Raw genomic sequence first — 24,259 nt, 5'->3', positions numbered from 1 at the left:
TGATGTAATAGGTAATCATTTTTATAGCAAGGAAAGTGTACATAACAGCTTCGCATTTATGTAACTTTCAGTACATTTTTGGTCTCAATGTTTGTCACTCACTTTTCCTGCTCACCCTTTATCGAACATATTTGCTTTTGATTTATGCAGTGTTGTTCGAGACCTTCATTCTACCCTCTCCCATTTTGCTCTCGTGTAAACATTTGCATTATGTTAAATAAACCCGTCATTTTTTTCGACAATATCGAAATATTATTTGCATATACGCAAAAACAATAACCCAAACTCTGCTCAAATATTTGACTTCTATGGAAAGCTTAGAACTGAAGCTCTTCTTTACATGTAGCTGAATACATTTTTGAGACTAGTGTTATTCAATCTAATACTTTTTGAAATGTATTTAAGTTATTGTTTAATTAAATAAAACAGCTTAATATTTGACGAAAACAATAAAGCTTTTTAAACAAAAGTAATTTTAGATATTGGAGATTTTAACTCAAGTGTCGATTGCCAACAAAAATTTCAAATTAAAAGTAGTAAAAATTAAAATCTAATTATAATAAATATTCATTTTATCTTATTTTGTAAATGACAAGATCATTAGAGATGTAACAGGTTTTGTTATGTAAAAACAGAAAAACTAAACGAATTTTATTATTCCTTTCCCTTTCAGTAAAACTGATTCGTCAAAATAGCCAACTACCAGGACCTGTTGGGCAGCCATCATCAACTGCTCATAGCCGCCACCGCCGCCGCCGCTGCAGCAGCCGCCGAACCGCAACTGCAACTGCAACATCTGTTGCCAGCAGCGCCGACGACACCAGCAGCCATTAGCCATCCGATAAGCAATCCGATCAATTCGATAAGCCCAATCAGTTCGATTAGCCCGATCAGTCAGATCAGCAGCCACAACCCGAACCACAACAACCAGCAGGCGGTGTTTGAAAAAGCCATCACCATTTCGTCGATTGCGATAAAACGCAGGCCGACGCTGCCGCAGACGCCAGCAAGTGCCCCACAGGTGTTGTCGCCGTCGCCCAAGCGCCAGTGTGCCGCCGCCGTCTCCGTGCTGCCGGTGACCGTTCCCGTGCCCGTTCCGGTCTCCGTGCCGCTGCCCGTCTCCGTGCCCGTGCCCGTCTCGGTCAAAGGTCACCCGATCTCGCACTCACACCAGATCGCCCACTCGCATCAGATCTCGCATTCGCATCCGATCTCGCATCCGCACCACCACCAGCTGAGCTTCGCCCATCCCACGCAGTTCGCGGCCGCCGTTGCCGCCCACCACCAACAGCAGCAGCAAGTGCAGCAGCAGCAGCAACAACAGCAGCAGCAGCAAGTGCAGCAGCAACAGGTTGCCTACGCAGTTGCCGCCTCACCGCAGTTGCAGCAACAACAGCAGCAGCAACAGCAGCGACTGGCCCAGTTCAATCAGGCGGCAGCAGCAGCTCTCTTGAATCAACACTTGCAGCAGCAACAGCAGGCCCAGCAGCAATCTCTGGCCCACTACGGAGGCTATCAGCTGCACAGATACGCACCCCAGCAACAGCAACAGCAGCAACACATCCTGCTGAGCACCGGCAGCAGCAGCAAGCACACCAGCAATAGCAACAGCAACAGTAACAGCAACAACACAGCAGCAACATCAGCGGTTGTGCCAATAGCAACATCCGTTGCTGCAGTGCCGACCAGCGGCGGCAGCTTGCCGAACAGTCCCGCCCACGAATCGCATTCGCACGAGTCCAACTCCGCGACCGCCTCCGCGCCGACCACGCCCTCGCCGGCAGGCAGCGCCACCAGCGCCGCCCCCACAGCGACAGCAACAGGAACCGCTGCGGCAGCAACAACAGCAACTGGCGCACAAGCAACGTCGGCCGTTAGCGACAGCAACAACAACCTGAACAACAGCAACAGCAGCCGCGACAGCAGCAACAGCAACGCCATAATGGAGAATCAGATGGCTTTGGCCCCACTGGGACTTTCGCAGAGCATGGACTCCGTGAACACGGCCAGCAATGAAGAAGAGGTGAGTGACAGCTTCCATTTCTCTATCCGAAATATATACGAAATAAAAATATATGAAAAAGTAAGCGAAAACGAAAACGAGAAAGAATTGGCCCAGCAGCGAAATGCGACAAAAGTGACAGCTTGGGGAATACGGCGGAGTCCTGCATACTGAAATATTGCCTGAGTTGGTGTAGAATCGCGCAAAGTTATCCTGGCAGCTGAAACTCTAAGTAGAGTACTAGAATTTGGGCTGAAATTTACATTTATGTACATAAGCAAGGTCCATGCAAATTATTCTGGGAAATATCTTGGGAGGTTTTGGTTATAGCTTAGTTAAGGCAAGTTTAAGCATTTTCTGAGAAGAAGTTTCCTTATAATTTTGATAATTTAATGAAATTGGAATACAGCATGGCAACATCCGTTGGAAATAAGCTTGCTATTTATTATGTTTAGTTATCTTTATTCAAACTATTTGAACGCATACCAGTTAATTAATGTGTAATAAAAGAAAAAAATCTTATAAAAATATACAAAAGAGCTTACTTAAAAAAAATGGCTGTCATGAATTTTTTAGAAATTTGAACTATGAATACTTATAGAAAACTTCAGTTCATTAACCAGATTTCAATTTATTTATTAAAATTCTCAATAGATCATAAATTTAAAACTCATTTATGCATATGTACTTTAAACACATATGGTGTATATAAACCATTTTCAATCATTCGCTTTCATTTGATTCATTTAAAGACTTTCGCCTGATTTCGAGCTGCAATAGAAAGCATGATCGATATGTCGAGTGCTGGCCCCATACAAGCATATCCCCTGAAATAATGGTGCGCTACATCAACTGGCAGCTCGGGCGTAGAATTTTTGTTTGGCGCCCTTTGTTTTTGGGCAAAAAGGGGGGCAGCCTGCTGCTTTATGAAGGCAGAAAAATAAGGGGAGGGGGTGGAGGTAAGGTGGGGCGACGCCTTTGCAGTGTAAGTGGCGTGTGCATCCAATGGTGGTGCTACTGCTGCTCCTGTTGTTGTTTCCTACATTTTGATTATGCGCCTTGTCTTATGCTACACATATTTCACGCTGCTTTCCTTTCATATTTCTTCGCAGCAGCATGCCACGCGTAATCCGCGCGGCACGTGCCCAACCACCCAACCCACCAGCACCCCACCGAACCACCCAACCACCGCACCACCCATCGTTCGCTTCGCTGCACTGCCTTCATGTCAAGTGGGTACGTGGCCTTACACGCATACAAAGGCCGTTGGTGGGGGGGAGGGGGTTGTTTAAAAAAGGGGGTCTACTACTACTACCACTACCGAGCGATGCGTTAAATTTGATTTCATCCTTGATAAAAAAAAATGTTCTTACTTTTGTTTTACTTTTCTCGTTTCTACTGCGATTATGGATTTTATGCGCGCGTGATTTTGGGAAATTTATTGAAGTCCTTTATCGCACAGGTTGGTGAATAGTTGGCCAAAGGTAAAAGGATAACGTGTTTTCAAGTTAAAGTTGCAAGCGAGTAGTGAAAGAATATTTCTTACACTAAAAATTTAATTTATGTATTGTTTTTCTATTAACTTAAAAAAAGCTTGAAAAAAAGGATATTAAAAAAAGGATGTGGAAAAACATATATTTTCAGATTTGTTCATTGCGTTGTAAAAACTAAAAGAATATGAATAAAATACAAAATTTAAGTTTTCGTTTACCTTAGTCCAGTAGCAAGCTAAATTTAACCAAGAAAACGTTTTTAAAATGCAGAAAAATTCTCTTAAGTGTTCAGAACCTTTTCCCGTCTTACTGCGAAAATTCTCGTACGGAAATTCGCATTAAAAATGCATCAATCACTTGACTCCACTTTCATTTCACCCCATCCCCTGCAGTTTGAGCCAAAGTAAAAGGCGAGAAAGATCCAGGGCGAAGGAAGATAAAGTTGCACATGAAAATGAAAAATATTACCGACTAGGAGACTTAAATTAATCAAAGTAAATATCAAGCCGAAAAGTAAACGAAGGCAATCTTCCTGCAGTGCGAATGGAAGAAAAAAATGAAGGCAAGGGGCTGAGGGTCGTTGACCTGAACCTGGAAAAAGAGTTGCAAATGCAATTCACCTTTTCCGTAGCCCTCAATCTCCATTTTCTCTCACTCTTTCCCATCCCATTCATTCACACTGCATTCTGACTTCATTTGTATTTATGAGTATTCCCCCCACTTCTTTTGGTCCTTCGCGTATGTGTCTCTGTGTGTGAGAGCTGCATGAATTATTGATAAGTCAATTAAAAAAGTATGACAGCGGCTGATGGTTGGTAAATATTTTACAGAGACCTCAAGCCAGGGGGCTAGAAGCATATCCTTGATGAATCCTGGCCACGCTGTTTGCTTGTCATCTGCAGGCGGCAACATATTGCTTTTCTTTCATTTAAACGTTTTACGAGCAAGGAAGCCAATTCCCCCAAGCTTCACTGCGACAAAATTGCGACTTAATTGAAAAAAATCATCTTGAGATGGGTAGAACAAATTTCAAAAATTCAAAAGTTTGTCAAGTTTTTTAATATTAAATCTTTGTTGAACTTTTTTTATCCACTGGGTTTATACAAACTAATATTTGTGATTATTTAAAATCTCCTGAAAATCAGTTAAATTAAAATTGAAAATTAGATTCAGCCATCATATTTTATGTTCAAAATTTAAGCAGTATTCAATTGAAGAAACCAGAAACAATACTCTTTAGTATACAACTGAGGAATACAAATTTGTGGATTTTTTTTTAGTGATGAGGGTGCCGGAGAAGGAGAGTCCAAGAGTCCGGATGCAAAGTGGCGGACTTCTGGGGCCATCGAGCAGCCAAGTGTGCGCAACCTGCCATATAAAAGTGTGTGCGATGCAATCGAGTGACCTCTGGTCCTTAGATCCCTCTCAGATTCCGCCTACTTAACCCCTCCGGCTGCAACAACAAGTTTGTGGCAGCACGTTCTGCTTTGTTTAAATGCAAAATGTGAGAATGTATAAAGTAAACTTAATAGAACTTGTCACAGATGTCCTTTGGCCCCGAACCCCGTTTGCCTGGGTTGACATCACATCCTGCCCAAAGTTGCGCACAATTAAACTTTTAACTTTTTGCCAGTTTGCAAGAGGAATTTTCCCACCCCTCTACCCCTCCCAGGAGCCGCCCCTTGTCTGGCACTTTTTATGCACATTCCACATTTTTGTCATGTGCACTCAACGGAAATTGCCATGTGCCAAAATGGTAGCTGCCTCAGCCTCAGCTTCCCACTTTCCCACTTTCCCACACCAACCGCTTTCCATTTCCACTCCCATGACAGTTTGCAGTTTTCCAGTTTGTTTGCATTATTTTGTTTCACATTTTTTTTCAATTTGCTTATTTATTTGCCGTTGTTTGTGCACAAAATTGCAAATAGAATAATGGCCAAGGAATATCAAAGTTGAGAGTTTTGGCCACTAGGTGGCGGGCGTCAGACTGTCAGCCTGTCTAACGAACAGAGGGAAAAGTTAGCAGTTTCCCTGTCGCAACTGTTGCTCACCTACTGTATGGCTATGGCTAAAAATAAAAAGAGCACAGTACCGAAATGTGTGTATAAAACCTATGGGAAGGAAAGGGAAAGCAAATGCTTTTGGCCCAATGCATTTGGCTAAACAATTCACGCCCCACTTGGAGCTCTCTTCACACATTTTGTGTGCAGGGCAACCCATTTTACCCAGCCCCTGATCAAAAATGTCAACTGTATTTTATTTACTTATTTACATTTGCATTTTATTTGTCCTTGCTCTTTTCAGTCCCCGGTTAACCCCTCGAAATGCCAAAGAGTTGAGTGTTCTGATTTTTCCATTTATTTTTTTGTTTTTGACAAGGCTTTTAAGCCAACATCGATGCAGTTGGCAAATTGCTTTACGTGGTCAAATGTTTGGGACCCGTCTGTGCCACTTTTAAATTCCATTTCCGATCAGGTAACAATGTCCACTTTGCGGCCAAGTCCTTGAAGCATCTTGAGCGCCATTAGGAGAAGTCAACTGCCGACCTTTGGGTTAAGCTTAAGTTGATTAAGTCAACACTTGACGAATTTTCTTGCTAAATAAAACTGGCAGTAATAGATTGCAGGCATTAAAATTATAAAAAAGAAACTTATTTCTCAGTCACATACATTCATAAATGCGCAAGAAATGAATAAGCGAAAGCATTGTTAAAAAACACTATTTAAATGCCTCTTTTCTAGACAGCTTTTTTCAGTGTAGCTAAAGACTACATGAAATTGAGGAAAAAGAAAAAAGGATGAAGTTGCCTTTTACGGAATGGGTGGTGGCTTAATTCAATTTGGCTAAGGACAATTTCGCACTAAACGAAATTATTAAAAGGTTCAGGCCAAAAGAATGAAACGAAAGGAGAGGCAAGACTCTCAAGATGTTATCGGAAATAATTTGTGTAAAACTAGAGGTGGCAACATAAAAAAAATTAAAAGAAAAGCTGCACTCAGCTAGAGGTCGTTGAAAAAAGATCCAAGATAGCTTAAAGTAGTTTGGAATGGTTGGAAGATGCATCTGAGTTAGTTAAAGTGGCTTTGTTATCGAAATCATCAGTGGATTTGACCTTTTCGATCCTGCTGGGAAATGAGAATTGGAACGTGACTTGTGGCAGCTGTCGCTGATTAAACTTCAATTAATAAAACAAACGCCATGCAACGTCACCTCGTGTGACACTTCCCTCCAACGCCCTTTTTCCCCTCCTATCGGCTTACGGTGCTCATTATGCATTTAACATGCATTAACCTACCGCCGTGTAATGCAATTAAAAGCGCCAGCTGAACACATAAATTACACGCTTAAATAATGCAGAAATTAATAAGTTCTGTGCGGCCTCGACTCCCAGGCCATAATTCTTAATTACCTGTATGCGTGGGTGAAAGGGAAGATGGCGTGCCACAGGTGAGAAGAAAAGCAGAAAGCTGATGGAGATGAGGTGAAGGAAGTGCAGCCATAAACTCCGGCATATATTGCATGCTGGTAAATGTTTGCTAAGCTTGCCCACTGGGAATTCCCCCAAATCCCGCCACTTCATCCTGCATCATTAATATTCCTTTCAACTGTTTCTGGAATCGTATTTTCCCCGAGCTGATGCTCTTTTTGGATTTGGCCATTTTGTGGCTGGTTTTTCGCCTTTTGTTTTCTCTGCTCATTACGTCCGAGATATAGCACCCGGGAGCCCCATCTCTTGGCCCCTTAAAACTCATTAGTCGCTGCTTTGTCTCTCTCTAAATACAGCGCTTTGTCCCTGTCTCGTGTTCTTGTTTATGCGTTGCCATCAAATCGACACAACATGCAAACGCCTCATAAACGAGAATTCCCCATTAACAAAGAGCCAAAAAAAAAAAAAATCGAGAAAGAGTGCAAAAACAAGTAATTAAAGCAGAATAAAATGGGACTTTTATTGGCACAGAGTGGGTTTCTTTCTTGGGAATAAGGATTTAAATGTGGTGGCTAATTCTGATTATGGTTGATTTTTCTAAGATGGGTATTTAAAACATATTTTTTTTTTAATATATCCTGTATTTAACATTAATCTTCTAAAAACAAGTAAATAATATTTAGTAGCACAGCCTTAAAAATCCATTCCTTCGGCCATTGATATTTTTATAATGAATACTTCTTTAAAACCATTGATAAATTATCCTGCTTTCAGTCTTTTTCGTTATTCCTCTTTTCATTTTAATATTTCTTGTAAATCTCCCAATTGTCTGCTACATGTATTGTGTGAAAATTCTTATAAAATTTGTTAGCAACATATCTTAACCTGTTCTCTTCCTTTTTCCCCGATTCCTATTTTCAACCATCAATAAATAAGGCTGAATGTAAACACGCATATACAAAAAATGCTGCTGACATTTGCTACAATTTCCGGTTTCGGTCAGTTGGCTGTTTCCTCTCTTCGCACGTTTTCCCACTCATTTTCCTCGTCCCTGCTCCTTTTTGTATGCAATGCGACATCTGCCGTCTGCTGCCTTTTTTATGATTATTATAAGTTTTTCCCATTTTTTTCTTTTTGTTTGTGGGTGTCGTTGGGTGGTTATGGTGGCTTCCCCTTTTTTTTTTTTGGGTGGCATTTTTGTTGCTTCCTTTGTTGTTTATTGTTGTTGGCGGTACTGTTGCTACTGCTGATGTTTTGTGTTGTGTCATCATCGACACGCAAGTCAAACAAATCAGCAAACAAATAAGTGCAAACGGGCATTTTGGGGATGGCCGGCACAAAGGTAACGGCGACGGTAAATGAAAAGATTCAACACACAAAATGTGGGGGTCTTTCCCATCTCCTACCCCTTGTAAACACAAAATCGTGACGAGGCCAAAACAACAAAGTGAATAAAAATTCGCTTCCTTTCAGCTCCGTTTTTCTTCTTTTTTTTGTTCTTGTTTTAGTTACAGTTTATGGTCAGGGAAAAACTCCACGAACGCCACACAAAAAACATCCTCACCTTCAGCTGCTTATTTTTTACGTGGAATAATTGAAGTTTCATTTGAGTTGTCCCTTCTTGTTGTTCTTTTTCGTGGGGGTGGACAAACTGTTGGCAAGCTGAAGTTGAGACTCCTGCGGTCAACGCCGAGTAAGTGAAAAAAGGTTAAGCTCAATTAAATATTGATGGAGTTGGGTAAAACTTGGAGTTGGGGAAGGGGAAAGTGAATTCCCATCAATTGAAAATTTATAAGCATGCTGACCGTTCTGCCTTGCGGAAAATTTAATTTACACGCTGCGGTTGAATTTGGGTTGTCCGTATAAATGATTTTATGTTGGGGAGAGAAGAGGCTTTTCTTTTGTGCGGAGTTCGAATTTTCTTACTTGCCATATTTTATATACAAAAAGTTATTTATATTGAAAATTTTGCGGGCCTTAAAAGCATACATTTCTGAGAAAACTACTGCTAGTCAAATATTGTTTTAAAATTATAATGGCTAGTTTTTACTGAAAAAAAAGCCGTAAACCGTAAAATTTTTTTAGCCAACCAATTTTGTACTATTTTTTATCGTTTTTACTTTATTTACCCAGCACTGTTCAGACCTTCTTGCCTTGGGATACAATGATTTCAGAGTTTCTTGCAATGTTGCTCTTGCCATTTTCTTTACATTCTTCCAAAATACCTTTATTTTCCCTTTTCAATTGTGGAATATATTTTTGACCCTTATTTGCTTTCACTCAAATTGCAAATGTCTCACAAAAAAATGGTCAGAAGTGTAATATGTGGCACTAAATAAATAGAGGATCTTATAGATTCTTCAGCCCCTCACTCCATTTGCCTCCTTTTACCCTCAGTCCAACGTTAATGTGTTGAACATGTTGGCGGTAATGTGCTGACAACACGCAATCAGGAAGTTTCTGGGGGAGTGAGGAAGCGGATCGACATCCTCTAAAGGCCAGAGACAAATGACAATGCCACATGCCACACGATTTGTCTGTGTGAGCGTCATCTTCTTGTTCCACCTAGCTTTCCTCTTCCCTCTTCTAGTTTAACTATTTGCTCGGTTTCCGCTTGAGTTCCTTGGAGAGTCGAAATAATTCTTGGACTGCGCGTGCTGTGTGTTTGATCTGTCGCACTTGGGAGGCCTTCATTAGTGGGCACAGAACAGCAAAAGTGTTTGCCGTCCATCATAATTAGGCCTCAGCCCAGAACATGTGTTTTCCCCCTCTCAATTACCGACTCTTCACCCCCACTCACTAACCATCCGCAGTCATGCAAACATTATGCTTGTTTCGCTATTTTTTTGGGTTTCACATAGATTTGTTGGGTATGCCAAAGGTCAATTTACTCAACGAACTATAAACAAAGTCAGCTGAGAAAAAAACTAATTTTTTAGATCTACCAAAATGAAGATACATTTTATTACTTTTATTATATTGTTTTAAATGTATCTGTGCAATACGATAAAATAAATAAATAGAGTTTAGATCTATAAAAAAATAAAATTTATACTAATCAATATAGCTACAAATTTAAACATTCTAGACAGAAGGACTCTGTTTTCAAGCGCTTCCTTTACAAAGTAAACTATTTAACACAAGATACGCTTGTCAAATAAATAATAAACTTGAATAATGCAAACAGAATAAATTTGACATGATTACACTCGCCCGACATGCCTTAAAAACTTCAAATTTGCTTTCATGATTTTTGGTAGATGTATTGTTTTTGCTCGTTTCTAGTTTTCCAAACTACATGGGTGGAGTCAATCATAAAATATGAAATTTACACACCCCAATAGACACGCCCACCAGGCTACACGCCCTCACGCACACAAACCAACAATTACCCTGCAGCTGCACTCAATCTCGCACGGAATTCTCGCACGAAAATCGCGGGGAGAGGGGAAGTTGGGGGGCGGCAGCCATTTGAGCGGAAACCGGAAATCAACTTTAGGGCGCCTTTTGTTTATGCGATTTTATTTTTCTCTGCACTTTAACACAAAAAACAAAAACAACATGCAGTGCACCACCGCATGAAAAAACAACAACAGCCAACAACATTCGGAAAAAATCATAGCACAGCTTTAGGGGCTGTTCGGTTTCGCCCCCACTTTTTTTTTCATATTTCCCAGTTCCATGGTCCTTATTTGTTTAGCATGGGAAAAAGAGAGAGAGAGAGAGGAATGGGACAGTGTTAAAGCCTTGGCAGGAGAATTCTGTTTTCACACAGCTTTTGATGTTTTATGCAAGCCGAAGAGAATGACTGTCAGGATTCTTAACAAGGGTACAGATATAAAACAACAAACAAACAAAAACTTAACCCTATTGAAAACAAAACAGGGGTTTACATAGATAAATATAGCAGAATAGGTATTGGAGAGAATAACGTAAAAGAATATTAATTAAAGGCCTCACTGACTTCTTAAGTTACTTAAGCAGAAGAAAAACCCAGAAAAAGTTTGATCTACATTTTACCTAGAACACTTAAAACTTTTACCTTTTTAAAAAAATCTTTCATTTTGCTAAAGACCCTTTCACCGAGTTCTTTTTAGTACTTACAATTTAATGTTACAAATTACCTTAAATTTTTAAGGACACAACTTGCTGATTTTACATATTAAAGGCGAGTCCTAGAGCGCCTTGCTTTTCCCCAACCCCTGGCGATATCTCAAGTCTTACCCCCAACTGACTGGCAAAATTGCTCCATTAAATTTCCCAAAGTGCGTAAATCATTTAGCAGGCAAGTGTTCCACAGGTTCATTTACCTAGAACAGAAATGGTGGCGTGGCATGAAGTCGCTCCATGCTTCATGCTCCACGTTCCACTTTGCCACTTGGCTTGGAACTTTTGTGTGCTGCCTTCATCTGGCGATGCAACAAAGCTGGAAAAAACTTCATTGAAGCCGGGGCCAACAACAACAAAAAGAGCGGGTAAAAATGGTCAAAAACCATTGAAGCATGATTTTAATGGCAGCGTAAAAGAGTGGCAGAGGGGGGTGCAAGGGGGTGAAAGGGGGCATCCATGTAGCTGGGTAAGCAATTCATTTAATTTGCGTGCCATGTAAGGGTGCGAGTTTAAGGGCGGGCAGGATGCACTGTGGTCGTCCTTCGGAGCCATCGAAGTGATTCGATGGTAGTTCATATTAGAGAAGATTGAGAATGATCTAAAGCAGTAATAAATTAATTACAAATATTATAGATAAGCAGTTTTAAAACCATTTTTAATATAAATAAATAATTGTGAATTCGGTTTTAAGTACAAGCAATATTCAATCTGTTTTAAAAATGTATCTTAACAAAATTAAATTATTTTTATTTCTTGTTTATATATTTCAAGCAATAATGAATGGAAAAACAATAATTAATGATGAAAATATATAGAGTTACATTTATTTTAGCAGGATGTTTTAATAACTATGTTTTTCAAACCACTGTATACTAAAAACCCAAAAGATTCCCGTTGGAAACATGAAACCGGCGGAAACTCCCTTGCCCCACAACTCCGCTCTCTTTGCGTAAACATAATTTTCTTTTCCGCCTATTTACGTCACAAAAGGCGAACCAGGAAGGCAGGAGTTTCCAGAAAGGCGGCAAATAAGAAAGGAATCGCCGCTTAATTCAAAAATGTTGGTGTGGCAAAGAAAAAAAGTTGTAGGCTGAGAAAAAAAGGAGTAGAAGAGGCAGCAAAAATACTTGGGCATAGAAAACAGCATTGAGTTTTTGAAAGGCCATTGTTGTCAATGAATGGGAAAAATCCATTTAGAGGGCCATTGGCAATCTGTGAGGACAAATTGTCGCCGGTCAACATGGGTTAAGTGTGGTGAGAGCGGCATAACTGTTGATTCAGCATCTGTGGGGAAACTTTCCATAATTTATATATGTTTGAAGGTCCAAGGAAATTTAATTAGGCCTTAATGTGATATGCAGTATTATAACTAATACAATTTTTGTATTTTTTTATCTTTCCAGGTATGTACTCCTTACATGGACTATCAAATTTCGTGTATCTATTGAAATTTATCTCATACCACACGCAAGTATACAAAAATAACTTTTGGTTACGCTTGGCTGGCCGGAATATCAATGAAAAAAACAGACTCAATCAAATGCTCATTAGCCGGCACTGAAATTTGGGTCATGAAATGTCCATTTAGCTATGGAAAAAATCGCACACAAATTATACAGATCCGATGCCACGTCGGCCCCCGCCTCCCAAAACATCCTCTTTAAGTGCACGATATCTGGTGATTCAATGGCAAACGAACACATATAATCCCAGCTGAAAATCAAATATGCATGGTACATAATGCCGGCTATGTGAGGGTTTCAAAAAGGGGGATCGGAGGACGATGGCTCCGATAGTCGTTGGAGCGGTCAGTTGACGTGCTCTCGCGTAATTACAGTCCAAAATGTCGACAGCCAACGCCCCTTTCCCCATTCCCCCTTCCCGGAACCCCGCATTTCCACCTATCCAAAAGCCTTATTTAGCTTGCAAAATTTTCAATTGTGTGCGCGGGAGCCAAAGTCGCACAATGTCTCCCCCTCTAATGATGCCTCGTTGTTGTCGCTGTGTGCAATTTGGCGAAAACTAAATTGTTCTATTGTATTTAAGTTAATTACTCATACTAATGCTAATTTGTGTCTCGTACGAGTCGCAATTTACAATTGTCGTGAGTGCGATGGCAACAATAACAATAAAGATTGCCTCCCTTTTTATTGCTGATAAAATTGTACTAGCCTGAAGATGATAACGAGTGGCCACCCTTTAAAAAATCAACTGAAAAGCTTCTTTCAGGAGTTTATGAACCATAAAGTTATAAAAATAACGATAAAATGATGCCTTATATGAACAGATATATATATGGTTCCAATTAAATATGTTATTCTGACAAAAACGCCATATTTCCTTAAAAAAAAATAAACTAGTCAACCTTTTATTGCGTTTTAAAACGCTAACTACAACAGAAAAAGCCACACAAAATTCCCATGTACATATGTATATACACCCACTTTTATATAGACTGCGGTTATATGTGCTCTATCATTCAACCTTCATGGTTCGCTGCTTCACAAAAAAAAATAAAGAAAAAACAATAAGTTACGAAAATTTCATTGCAAAATGTCCAAATGTCTCGAGTTGATTGTTTTATTTACGACCCTCTTGTTTAATGTTTGACAAATTAGAGACAAAAACAGCAGCAACAGCAACAACAACAACAACAGCAATTAACAGTGGCAAGTACAGGAAGTTAATGGCATTTCGTTGCCAAACAGAGACAATGGAAAATGGTAAAAAGTTGTACAGAAATGAAAATGAAAAATAATAACATTTTATGCATAAAGGGAGAAATAATGTTTACATTCGAGTGCGGTTGAGCTGGGGGCTACGAGGTGTTGGCTCAAATTACTCGAGCGACTTATGCAAGTCGAGTTGCCACAAAAGTTGCCTTACCCCCGAAAGAATTGCTCAACTTATCCAGTTACCCTGGCACACACTCACCCATGATTTTGGCCACGCCCAGGGCCTTAGGCCTCACGCTCAAATTACCGGCAACCACAATCATCCAATCCAATCCGATCCATTCCAATCCCCTCTGCCCCACACCACCACCCACAATTGCATGTGGTGTAATGAGCAAATGAAATAATAAATATTAATCAGGCGCCTTTGATTTGGCTCAAAAGTTGATTGCCTTGAGTGCGATTTCGAATCTGACTATGAGCAGTCGTCTCAATTGAAACAATGTTTGGCAGAGCCTTAATTAAACGAATTAAGTGAATGGCCCTGTGTGAATCGCTTTAGCTTATGACAGCCAACGATCTTGCCATCAATCAACCCGTCAAACAATTAAACTAAGTTTATCCAATTTCATAAAAACAATTGTTACTTTCAATCATTAAAAACTAACAATGCACTTGCCATTTCAAAATGTCGAAAAAAATAAAATATTCCTTAGGGAAATCCAATCAAACACAAAGCACATATGTTAAAAAAAAATAAATAAAATAAAAATTGCAAAAAGAACCAAGTAAATAAATTCCAGCTCTTTAATATAACCGAATTTTCCGACCTACAATTGCAAAATAATTCCCATTTAAAATCAAATAAAACGACCACAAATCAAATTGTTTCAATTGTTGTCCATTTCAAAGTTCAATGAAAAGGAGCCTACAATTAAAACCAAATAAAATGTGATTAAATTTTGCCTGTGCGCCAGCTCAATGTAAACTCTCCACCTTAAATTTCTGCCCCACCTTGAAATTGTTTAAAAATAGGCCTTTTCCCACTCTCTAAATTGCCAGAGCAAGCTGCTTAAAAATTCTGAACGCATTTGGCACTTGTAAGATGGTGTAAAGTGGATTTGCATGGACATTTCAGCAGCCTGCCTTCCCCCGAAATAAAAAAAAGGAAAACTTGTTGCTGTATATGAGTGTGTTTTTGTTGGCGCATAATTAAATATTTCATTTGAAATCTGACAGTGCTCCCCTCTTCAGGAACTGCCAGGCTGTCATTTGGTAAACAAATTACTTTACACACTCGGCAACAGAAGACACAGACACAGACTCCGGCAGATTGCCCAGTTTTGATAAATCTGTGCTCCGCTTCGGTTTTTCCGACCCCCCACTCCGCTTTTCACTCCAATTTTACTAGCAGACTGAGCAGACACTTCCATCAAGTTTATCGCGGCAATTTCATCTCATGACTGACTAGGCAACGTCTGAGAGAAAAGTTGAGTGGCAGTTGCAACTATAAACCAGAGGCGTAGTTTTTTTCTTTGATAACAGATTTTCCCGGACCGCTTTGGCATCTAATCAGAAAAGCATTTTGGAAAATGGTCCGTTAATAGCCGGGCCAGAAGTGAAGGCAGTGGGATATGGTAAGTTGCAGAAAGTCCAGCTGTTGCCTAATGGCAGGCAGACGGCTACTAAGCCGAAATTAAAGCCCAACTTTTGCTTAAGCAACTTCGACTAAGCCAATTTGTCAACGGAAAGTGGGGGAGGCAGAAATGTATAGATAGAGGGATGGTAAAAAACTTTTAAGCCAGCAACGATGGCGTTAGGTGGTTTAAAGTCAAACTTTAAGTCTGATGAAAACCGCTGAAAGTGCTCATTAAAAACATGTCATCCCCCCTGCCCGCCATCCCTTTTGATGTGGAGATAATTTTCTAACCAAATGTGGTTACATCATTAGCGTGTGTCTACCCCCCGGAATCCCCATATCCCAACTCATGCCAGCATGCGTGTGGATGTAATAAATTTATTAGTATCTCACCCTGCTGCCTGCTGCCTCAGCAAATGATGCATGGTGGATATGCTGGACCATATATCAAGGGCCCGGGGTGTAGTCTTTTATTTACCTCTAGCCTGAAACAAAGGCGAAGTTTTCCGCACATCCTCCCACCGGCAGTTCCTTGAACTTGCCATGTAGACATATTATTTAGAGGCCCCTGAATGAATCTTCCGCCTGCAGGATGGGCAGGGAGCTTCACTGTTTGCTATATGTATATTAAAACTGACATTTTAATGAGCTCCAGCAGATTAATCTTTGTCGGCGACAGGTTTCCCATAAAGGTATGAGCATTTACTTGGCTTTGTACATTTTTTAGGAAAAGAAATTCCCTCTTTTAGATTCTGGCTGAGACAATTAAAAAACAATTTAAGGCAATTGCATCGGAGCCTGGGAACAACTTTTTACGTTCGCCACTTTAAAGTTCAAACATTTTATGACAAGTCATGGACAAATCCCCCTTTCCTTCTAACAGTACCCATGCCCCTTCCCCGAGTCATAACCTCGTGCTAATGGAAAGTTCGCGTAATTTGTCAGCAGACCATAAAAATATACACAGATGTGTGGCAGGAATAAAAAAACTGAATTTGCCACATTCATTTTGCATATATGCGAAAGTGCAGTTGGCAGAAAAATGTTAACTGGTTGACAGGGCACGATGGTGCACAGAGAAAAAAAGAGCTTATCAAAATAAATCCCAAATGATGCAATTCAGTTCTGAAATAGCTGCTATAACTTAGGTGCGATTAAATTTGTATTTAAGGTGTTAAACAGGGGGTAATATATGAATTAAAAATGATGTACCCCATTATAGTTTTTAAACTAATACTTTAGATTCGAATTTGACAGCTTTGATGATACACATCAATATAAAAATAAACACCAAAGTGTTTTTGCAGTGTAAGATAAGCTGGCTGACGGGGTTAAAGTTTATTTGTCGGGTCACGCCTGCCAAGCGAGTCGAGTCTGTCTGGTTTTTACTGTTAATTAACGCCTGGAAAAATATCATCATCAGCATCTACCTCATAATTTTCCTTCATTTGCGTTTTTGCCTCTTTTCTGACCAGGTGACGATGACATTTGCGGCAAATTGATTAATGATCTGCGGAGATGAAAACTGTCCGCAGCTCTTGACATTTAACTAAAAGGTTTTCCCATGCTTATCTGGGAGCCGTTTCCCGTTTTCCGTTTCCCCTTCATGCGCTTCGCAAACAAACTAATAAATGCCATGAAAATATTATGTATACGCCACATGGCCAACATAAATATTCATTTTACCGCACGCACTCCTAAAATAGCTTAGCTGTGAGTTTGTGTGTGGCAGCCATTTTGCCACTTTAATGGTCGCAAATACATCACATGACTTTTCATAAGCATCGCCCACCACTTGAGCAGTTTTCCCCCCCTCCCCCTGCCGCTGCCGCTGCAGGAGATGTTTTCCCTGGCCAAGGACAGAGATGTCTCAGGGCGGAAAAAGTGCGGAAAAGTGGGAATCATCCTTGGCTCGGTGTCCCCCTTCGGCGGCGACAACTTGTCATATTTATGTGGAATCGTTTAAGCCAACTTGGCGTTGTGAATTGCTGTTGGTTTAGCAATACAAATGCGACACTTGCCAGGAGCAAAGGAAAGCAGCAGTAAGCTGCTCAGAGTTGAATGTTTTTTCAGATTGAAAGAAGTTACTTTAATGGGTCCACTCCCCTCATCTACTTGTCTCTTCACCACATGTGTTGTCGAAAGCATTTTATTTAATTACTGCCATTTGATTGTTGCATTCGATGTCAGACAGCATTAGCTGTGGCTTAATAAAGCTCACAAACTTAGGGGAAAACTTCGAGGATTTCCACCAAAGGGGCTGAGACACAGAGGTACCTAGTACTTCAATTGCATTAACATTTAAATAGAAACGTGTGTACGGCGGTGGAGAATTCCATTTGAAATTTGTTGTGTCGTGGCCCGTGACAGGCAAAAATGTTTTGTTATGAATTTTTCATAAACCAAAGTGAAATGTGCGATATGTCCCAACCAGCGGGGGAGTTGAGGGAATTGTGGATGCAATATTCACGTATACGCAAGGAAGGATGGGTGTTCAGCATGCCAGGCACGTAGTGTCAGGGCTAAGCTATGTTCAATGATATGCAAAAAATAAATGTATAAAGGAAAAATGTCCTAAAAAAATCGCCCACATAAAGAGGAAAATTGAGGGTGAAAAGGGAAAAAATAAGTACAGTAGATTGTCAATGAGTTAGGTTTGTCGTGAATTTTTGATTAAATTCCCGCTTAACCTACAGTTCCATAACTAACTTCCATCTTGGTATTAATTACCCATTTAAAAAGTCATAAATACCTAAATACCTATAGGAACAACATAAAATGCTATTGCAATTATATTTAGCTTAAAGCTAAAAATAATGTTGTAACGATAATAGGTTAAAAATAAAATTGGTGAAATGTAGCCAACAGCCGCAGTTATTTTTAAAACTATTTATGTACTTTTTTGTGGCCCATTAAGTGGACCGCATATTTCTCATAAAGCCCGTGTCTAAGCTGGCAAATAAAAAACCTGCCGAGATGATAAGGGGAAAGAGGTGGGTTAAGGATTGGGATTTTCAGGCCAGGTAGCCGCACATTATGTTAATGAGCTTTTTGGACGCTTTCGCCAGCTATTTCTGTTGCTATTTACGGCAGCTCGCTACATTTGGATGCTAATTATGGCATTTGCTGATCCCTTGGCGGCCAGGACTACCTGACTGACCTGCCACAGGCTTTTGTTTTCCCCACTTTTGGCTGCAACCGCCTGCTCCTTTCTCCTGCCAGGCTGACAAATTACGCGCTTGAAAATATTTCTTTTTTCCCATATTTTTTCGCATTGCTCATTTGATGCTGTGTTTTTTTTTGGGGCAGCAAAAATATGCAAAAAATCACAAATAAAAACAGAAATATAAGCATTTTCTGCGGTTTAATTATTAAAATGTTTCCATTTTGCTGCCGTGCAGTTTGTGCATTTTTAAATGCATTTTTTTGTTCGTGCCGGTGTCCTAAAGCTAATTAAATTAATTGCGAAAATCTGGCTCTGCCGTCCGCCGGAGGGCGCCAGTTTGTTGTTGAATTACGGATTGTGGTTAGACCGCAGATTCAGTGCGGAGCGGAAAAGAGCAACATAACTCGTGTGGAAAACTAAATATGCGTGGCTTTGGAGGATCATGAATGGGCTAAGTTGAAATATTTTATTTAGCTCTAAAAACCTTACATACTTGGCTTGCATTAAAAATTATCAATAGAAGCTCAGCAAAGTCAATTTAACTAATAAATTGTGTTTATTGTTAACAAAATTTGGTATTAAATTATTTAATGATGGATTTTATTGTTTTGAAACCAACGCCATTAAAAGCTAATTTTATCAATAAAATTGAGAAAATGGAAAATTGCAGCTAAACCTATCCTTCAATTTGGCTATCTGGCATGTTTGGGCCATAAACTAATTTAGCTCTAACCGACAACAGCAAAACCTACTCACAAATCAATGTAACATGTGTTGCCAGCTGCTGCTGCCCCCTCTCGTTTTTACTCGTGTACGCGCCTGTCAACGTCAATTTGCCAGCGGAATGACTAGACAAGGTTGACCCCTAACCCTAACACACTATTTACCCAGCCGCCCCCACATGACATTCAACGAAGGCTTGCCAACCGTTTTTGCCAGAGTCATGGACGAATATTTAAAATGTCCTGGACGAGGACAAAACGACTCGCACACATCGACTCGCAATGGAGCATCATTAAATGATTTGGCAACCTGATTAGGCAACGTGATCGGTGTTTCTGATGTGGCACCGCCTCTTGCAAGTGAAACCGCAACACGTTGCGTATGCGTAATGTCAAGCATTTGCCATCCTATCAATGGCGGTCCGAAATGAATGCAAATTGTTTCTGCAACAGAACCATTTTTCAACCGCGTCATATTTACTTAAATTTTGCCATGCCAATTGGGGCTTATCTCACGTGCCACAGCCGCAATATGCAGCAAATGCCACAAGAAAACAGGACGAAAAAAGCTGCAGTTACGCAGCCACAGTTGTTGCGTCATTGTGTTTGTTGACCAAAAGAAGAAAAGCAAAAAGGCAGAAAAGTAAAAAATGTGAAAAAATTCTGTTTGGTTAACAAAAAGTTTTAACCTTATTCGGTGTTATCGGCAAGCAACACTAAAATAATTAAAATTATATTGAAACATAAAATTAAAATGCTTTGTATACTAAATGAAGAAGAAAGCAAAAAAAACTGAGATAATTTCATTACATATTCTCCTTTACGATTGACCTATGTATCCTATTTAAATAGTCTTTACTTAGTGTCGTTAACTAAGTATTTATTTAATTTTTGAAAAGTAAGGAAGTTTTACTATCGGATTCTTTAAGTTATACACCTGAGTACTTGTCTTATTTTTCAAAGTGGAAATCGGAAGGGCAAGATAATCAAGCCAAATCCTCAACAAGCAAACCCTAGCGCCAAAATACAATTGAGCGGAAGTGAACTCTAACTAAGGAGCGACGGCAATTGCAGCTGCAGTGGCAGCAGCAACATCGCTCGAATCGCAGGCACCCTTTTAAGATTGGTTCTGCCGTAAGCTGGCCTACACCCATTCTGGATTTCCAGATAACAATGGCCACCAACCGGAACACAAGCAACAGCGTGCAAACTGCGGCAGCAATGCGAACAGCAGCAGCAGCAGCAATATCAACGGCAGCAACATCAACAGCAGCAGCAATTGCAGTTAATACTCGCTACTCCGGCGGCCTCACATGATTAACCAAGCGCAGATATAATTGTAATTGGTTTTTGTTTGCTGCTCGAGCTGATGATGGTTGTTGTTGCTGTTGTTGCTGTTGCTGCTGTTGCTGCTGTTGCTGCTGTTGCTGCTGATGTTGCTGCCGTTGTTCGTGTTGCTGCAGTTGTTCTATTGTTGCTGCTGCAGCTTTAGCTGGTATTGCTGGCGGTGCCACTGCAGTTGTCGTCTCTTTTAGAGCTTTGTTCCCACTTGCTTTCGCATATTTCGCAAGTGAATGGCATTCCTTTCTGCGCCAGTTTTTCGCAATCCCCAACCAACCTTTAAAACATCCTTTTTGCACCCATCTCTGTGCGGAGCGCACACTAATTAGCGCATATTTCACCTGTAAAACGAGAAAGGGAAACCAAAAAGCTGATTTCCTTGCTGTGATTTTCGACCCTGGAAATAGTGTGTGTGCGAGTGCAATTACAATTGCAATTAACATTGTCGCCTGTTACCCTGAACTACAGTTCGCTTTAATTTTGATTTGTCAGTTTCGGTTGCGTTCTGGGGGGAAGTAATGGAATTTTTAATAAAGCCCTACCTTCCCTTGCAGTTCAGTTTTCTGGGAAACCAATCTAATGCTTTTCGCCCAGAGAGCATCATACCGAAAGTGCAGGATACGAAGAACTGAATGCAATAAGAGCCTTAAATCTTCAAATTCTAGTGAAGAGCTGTTTGGCTAAGAAAAAGTAATTAATGCAAAACGTTAAGTATTTTCCTGTAAGAGTTTTCCATTTCCTTTGACTTTTATAGCATACTTTTCAGTCTTTAAACACCATGAAGCGGTTATTAATAATGAAACTAGGTGCTGCCACTGATACAAATTTATTCGCTAATTATGCACCTAAATCATCATAAAAAGTTGAACAATAATAAACATTATATAAAAATAATTGATGGCAAAGCAAATAAATATGTTTGACGCAACAAAAGTATTATTATCTAATTGGAATTTCAATAAATTCGTTCAACATGGAAACTAAATATGGTTTCAATCGAAATCTAGTGAAAAACGGGAAAAATATGGATGAATGGAAACGATTTAATGGTCTAAATGCATTCTCATCGAGGAAATGGGTGCAGCCTTTAATTGCGAGGGTGCAGCAGCAACAGCAGAACAGCAGTTGCAACATCAATTAGACATACCCACCCACTTTGGAGGCCAAATTATGTCACGTTTTGGTCCAATGATCATTGCTCGGGCAGATTTCACAGTGATTAGCTGCTCACAATGCATGCCCGATGAGGAGGGCGGGAAGTTTGGGGAATCGGGATAGGAAGGGGCGTGGCTCATTACCATTTGCTATCGGAGCAATTAATCGACCGCCTCCTCCTCTGAGAACCCTCGCCCTGGGGACTCAGTTGGCCCACCCTAAAGGCGTTTATGTTAAACGTCTAAAAGCGAAACTCATTTCGAAAGCCATTGGAAAAAAACACAAATTGATGCGGCTCAAAAGTCATATGGCAACATCAATAAAGCGGAAATTAAAAATATTTCCGTGCACCGAATAAGGAATGCACTGTGGAATATCCTCAATTTCGTCTGTAAAAAGTGGCATAAATAATAATATAACTTAATATCATCTCAGTTTTTTACTTAATGCACTCATATTTTATAAAACAATGTATATATAAAAGTGATAACTTAAAACCCATCAATTTGTCTAATAACAAATAAATTTGAATATTTACTTTCCAATTAGTTGAACTTGGAGTTCAAATAATTATGTCTAAACTTAAACAGAAATCTATGTTCATCTGTAAAATAGTCCTTCGAAATTCAATCTTCTTGTTAGGATCACAATAAATTTACTTTAAAATCGCCATAGAATAATCAAAAGCTCAATCAAATCAGTTTCAATTACTAAAAGTCAGTTGGCCTAAAACGTATTCCAACTGAAAAATAAAACCGCATTGATCCGGTTTCAAAGCCTTTCATTGGTCCCACATGCCCCGGTTCAAGTTTGGGTATAGAAAAAAGCATTTTAACCTTTTGCTGATTTGCATTTTGTCAATTTATTTTACATTTGTTTTCCTGACGTTACCGATACTGTTGCCTTTATTTTGGGTGTTGACTCGCAGCGCATCAGCCTGAAAATATGCATCACAAAATTGTTATTAATATTTTAATGCTTAAAGTGATTGCGAGTGAGAATGGAGAGGTGGAATTTGTACAGAGATTTCCCAAAGCCAACCAAATATTTCAGTCCAATTCTTGCAACTGGCGCAAAAATAATTAAATATTTATATTGAAATGCCTAAAAATAAAAAGTTCAGAGCGCGGCTTAAAGAGCTTAAAAAAATCATTTAAGCTGACAAATAATTTCATTACAACGACACATTCGGCCGGCAATGAAGAGACCAAAGTCTAAAGGCCAAAAGGGGGGAGACGAGTTAATCCTGTGGCCATGCGAAAAGTAAGAATTATTATGCATTCGCTGAGGAAAAAACGGAGGAAGCGAAGTTGCCACCCATCCAGCAGCAATAATAAATTATTCCCCAACCGAAAAAGGTGCAAAAACGTAGCCGGCAAAAGGAAAATCGAATAAAGTGCGAGAGGAAACTGGCGGTGGGGAGCCAGTCGAGCATGAAAACAGCAGCGTGCGCCACATGCATCCATCCTTGGAACTCGAAAGGGGCAGTCAACGGTATAATTTCTCATATACATGTCACGCGCCCCCAACGAACCGTGCCAAATGTGTTGAGACACTTGCTTGACGGACTCACAGAGGGGGGCGGAGGGGGAGGTGGTGCTCCAGGATAATACGCGGCAGTATCCTGGGACATTGGTCAGTTGCGGTGTCGCTGCACTGGAAAAAAAAACACCACACGATTGTCACAAAAAGCTTTTCACTAATTAAATATAATTTTGTTAATTCAACAAGCTATTTTATTACTCAAATTTTCGAATTTAATCTGACTTAATATGTTTGTTATTATATTTCAATCAATATATATAATTTATATATTAAATCTCATTATTGCAGCTTAAATTTGATTGATTTTACAGCTTATAGTTATTTAATGAGACTGAATACAAATAACTGTTAAACTGATGACAAACTGACACTCCGTTAAAACATTAAAGCCTTCTTTGGATTTAAACCTTTTACAAATGATTTCGAATCATTAATTGTGAAACGTTGTAGATTGCACACCATTGTGAGTCCATTATCGGATTTCTATAGATTCACATTTCACTGCGAGAATCAGTTTTGATAAGAGTTTAAGTAAGTGAATACCAAAAGTTATCCTTTAACAACATTAAAATCTATCTCTACAATCTCCAAAATATTAATAAATAATTTACAGATTCAAGACTGGACTTTTCTCAGTCTGTATCTGCCAGTTTGTTTTTGCCAGGAAGGTTTAAGCGCAAAGTTTTATGCCCAGCATTGCATAAAATACGAAATATGTTGTGCCAGGCAGTGGGATCCGAGTTGAGAACTGAAACTGAGTAGCAGAGGGTGTTGGCGGGTGGAAAGTGGGGGTGTCGGGAAAACTGGGTGTGGAAAACTGAACTCCCTCTCGAACAGGACAAGCAACAGCATCGCAGAGGACAGTTATTACCCAGCGGTTGTTGTACATGTGTCCAGGAGCGAACGTGCGTGCCACAATAAGTCCTTGTTACTCTTCTACCAACCTCCTTTCACATCCTGCTTCCTTTAAGCCAGAACTCCCCG

At 39.9% G+C, this 24,259-nt stretch overlaps 1 protein-coding gene across 1 annotated transcript in view; it reads left to right on the top strand.

Annotated features, from left to right (window-relative positions):
- Window positions 1-691: 691 nt before the first annotated feature.
- LOC108054029 (protein couch potato) overlaps window positions 692-24,259 on the top strand; it is a gene marked incomplete at its 5' end in the record, with an annotated part of 52,122 nt that continues 28,554 nt past the window's right edge. Inside the window, 1 exon segment of the mRNA XM_044458839.1 lies at window positions 692-2,023. Within this exon segment, the coding sequence (XP_044314774.1) occupies window positions 692-2,023 (1,332 nt within the window).

Source organism: Drosophila rhopaloa, unplaced genomic scaffold (assembly GCF_018152115.1).
Source record: "Drosophila rhopaloa isolate 14029-0021.01 unplaced genomic scaffold, ASM1815211v1 contig_178, whole genome shotgun sequence".
NCBI classification, from domain to species: domain Eukaryota; kingdom Metazoa; phylum Arthropoda; class Insecta; order Diptera; family Drosophilidae; genus Drosophila; species Drosophila rhopaloa.
This window is presented reverse-complemented; position numbering and strand designations above follow the sequence as displayed.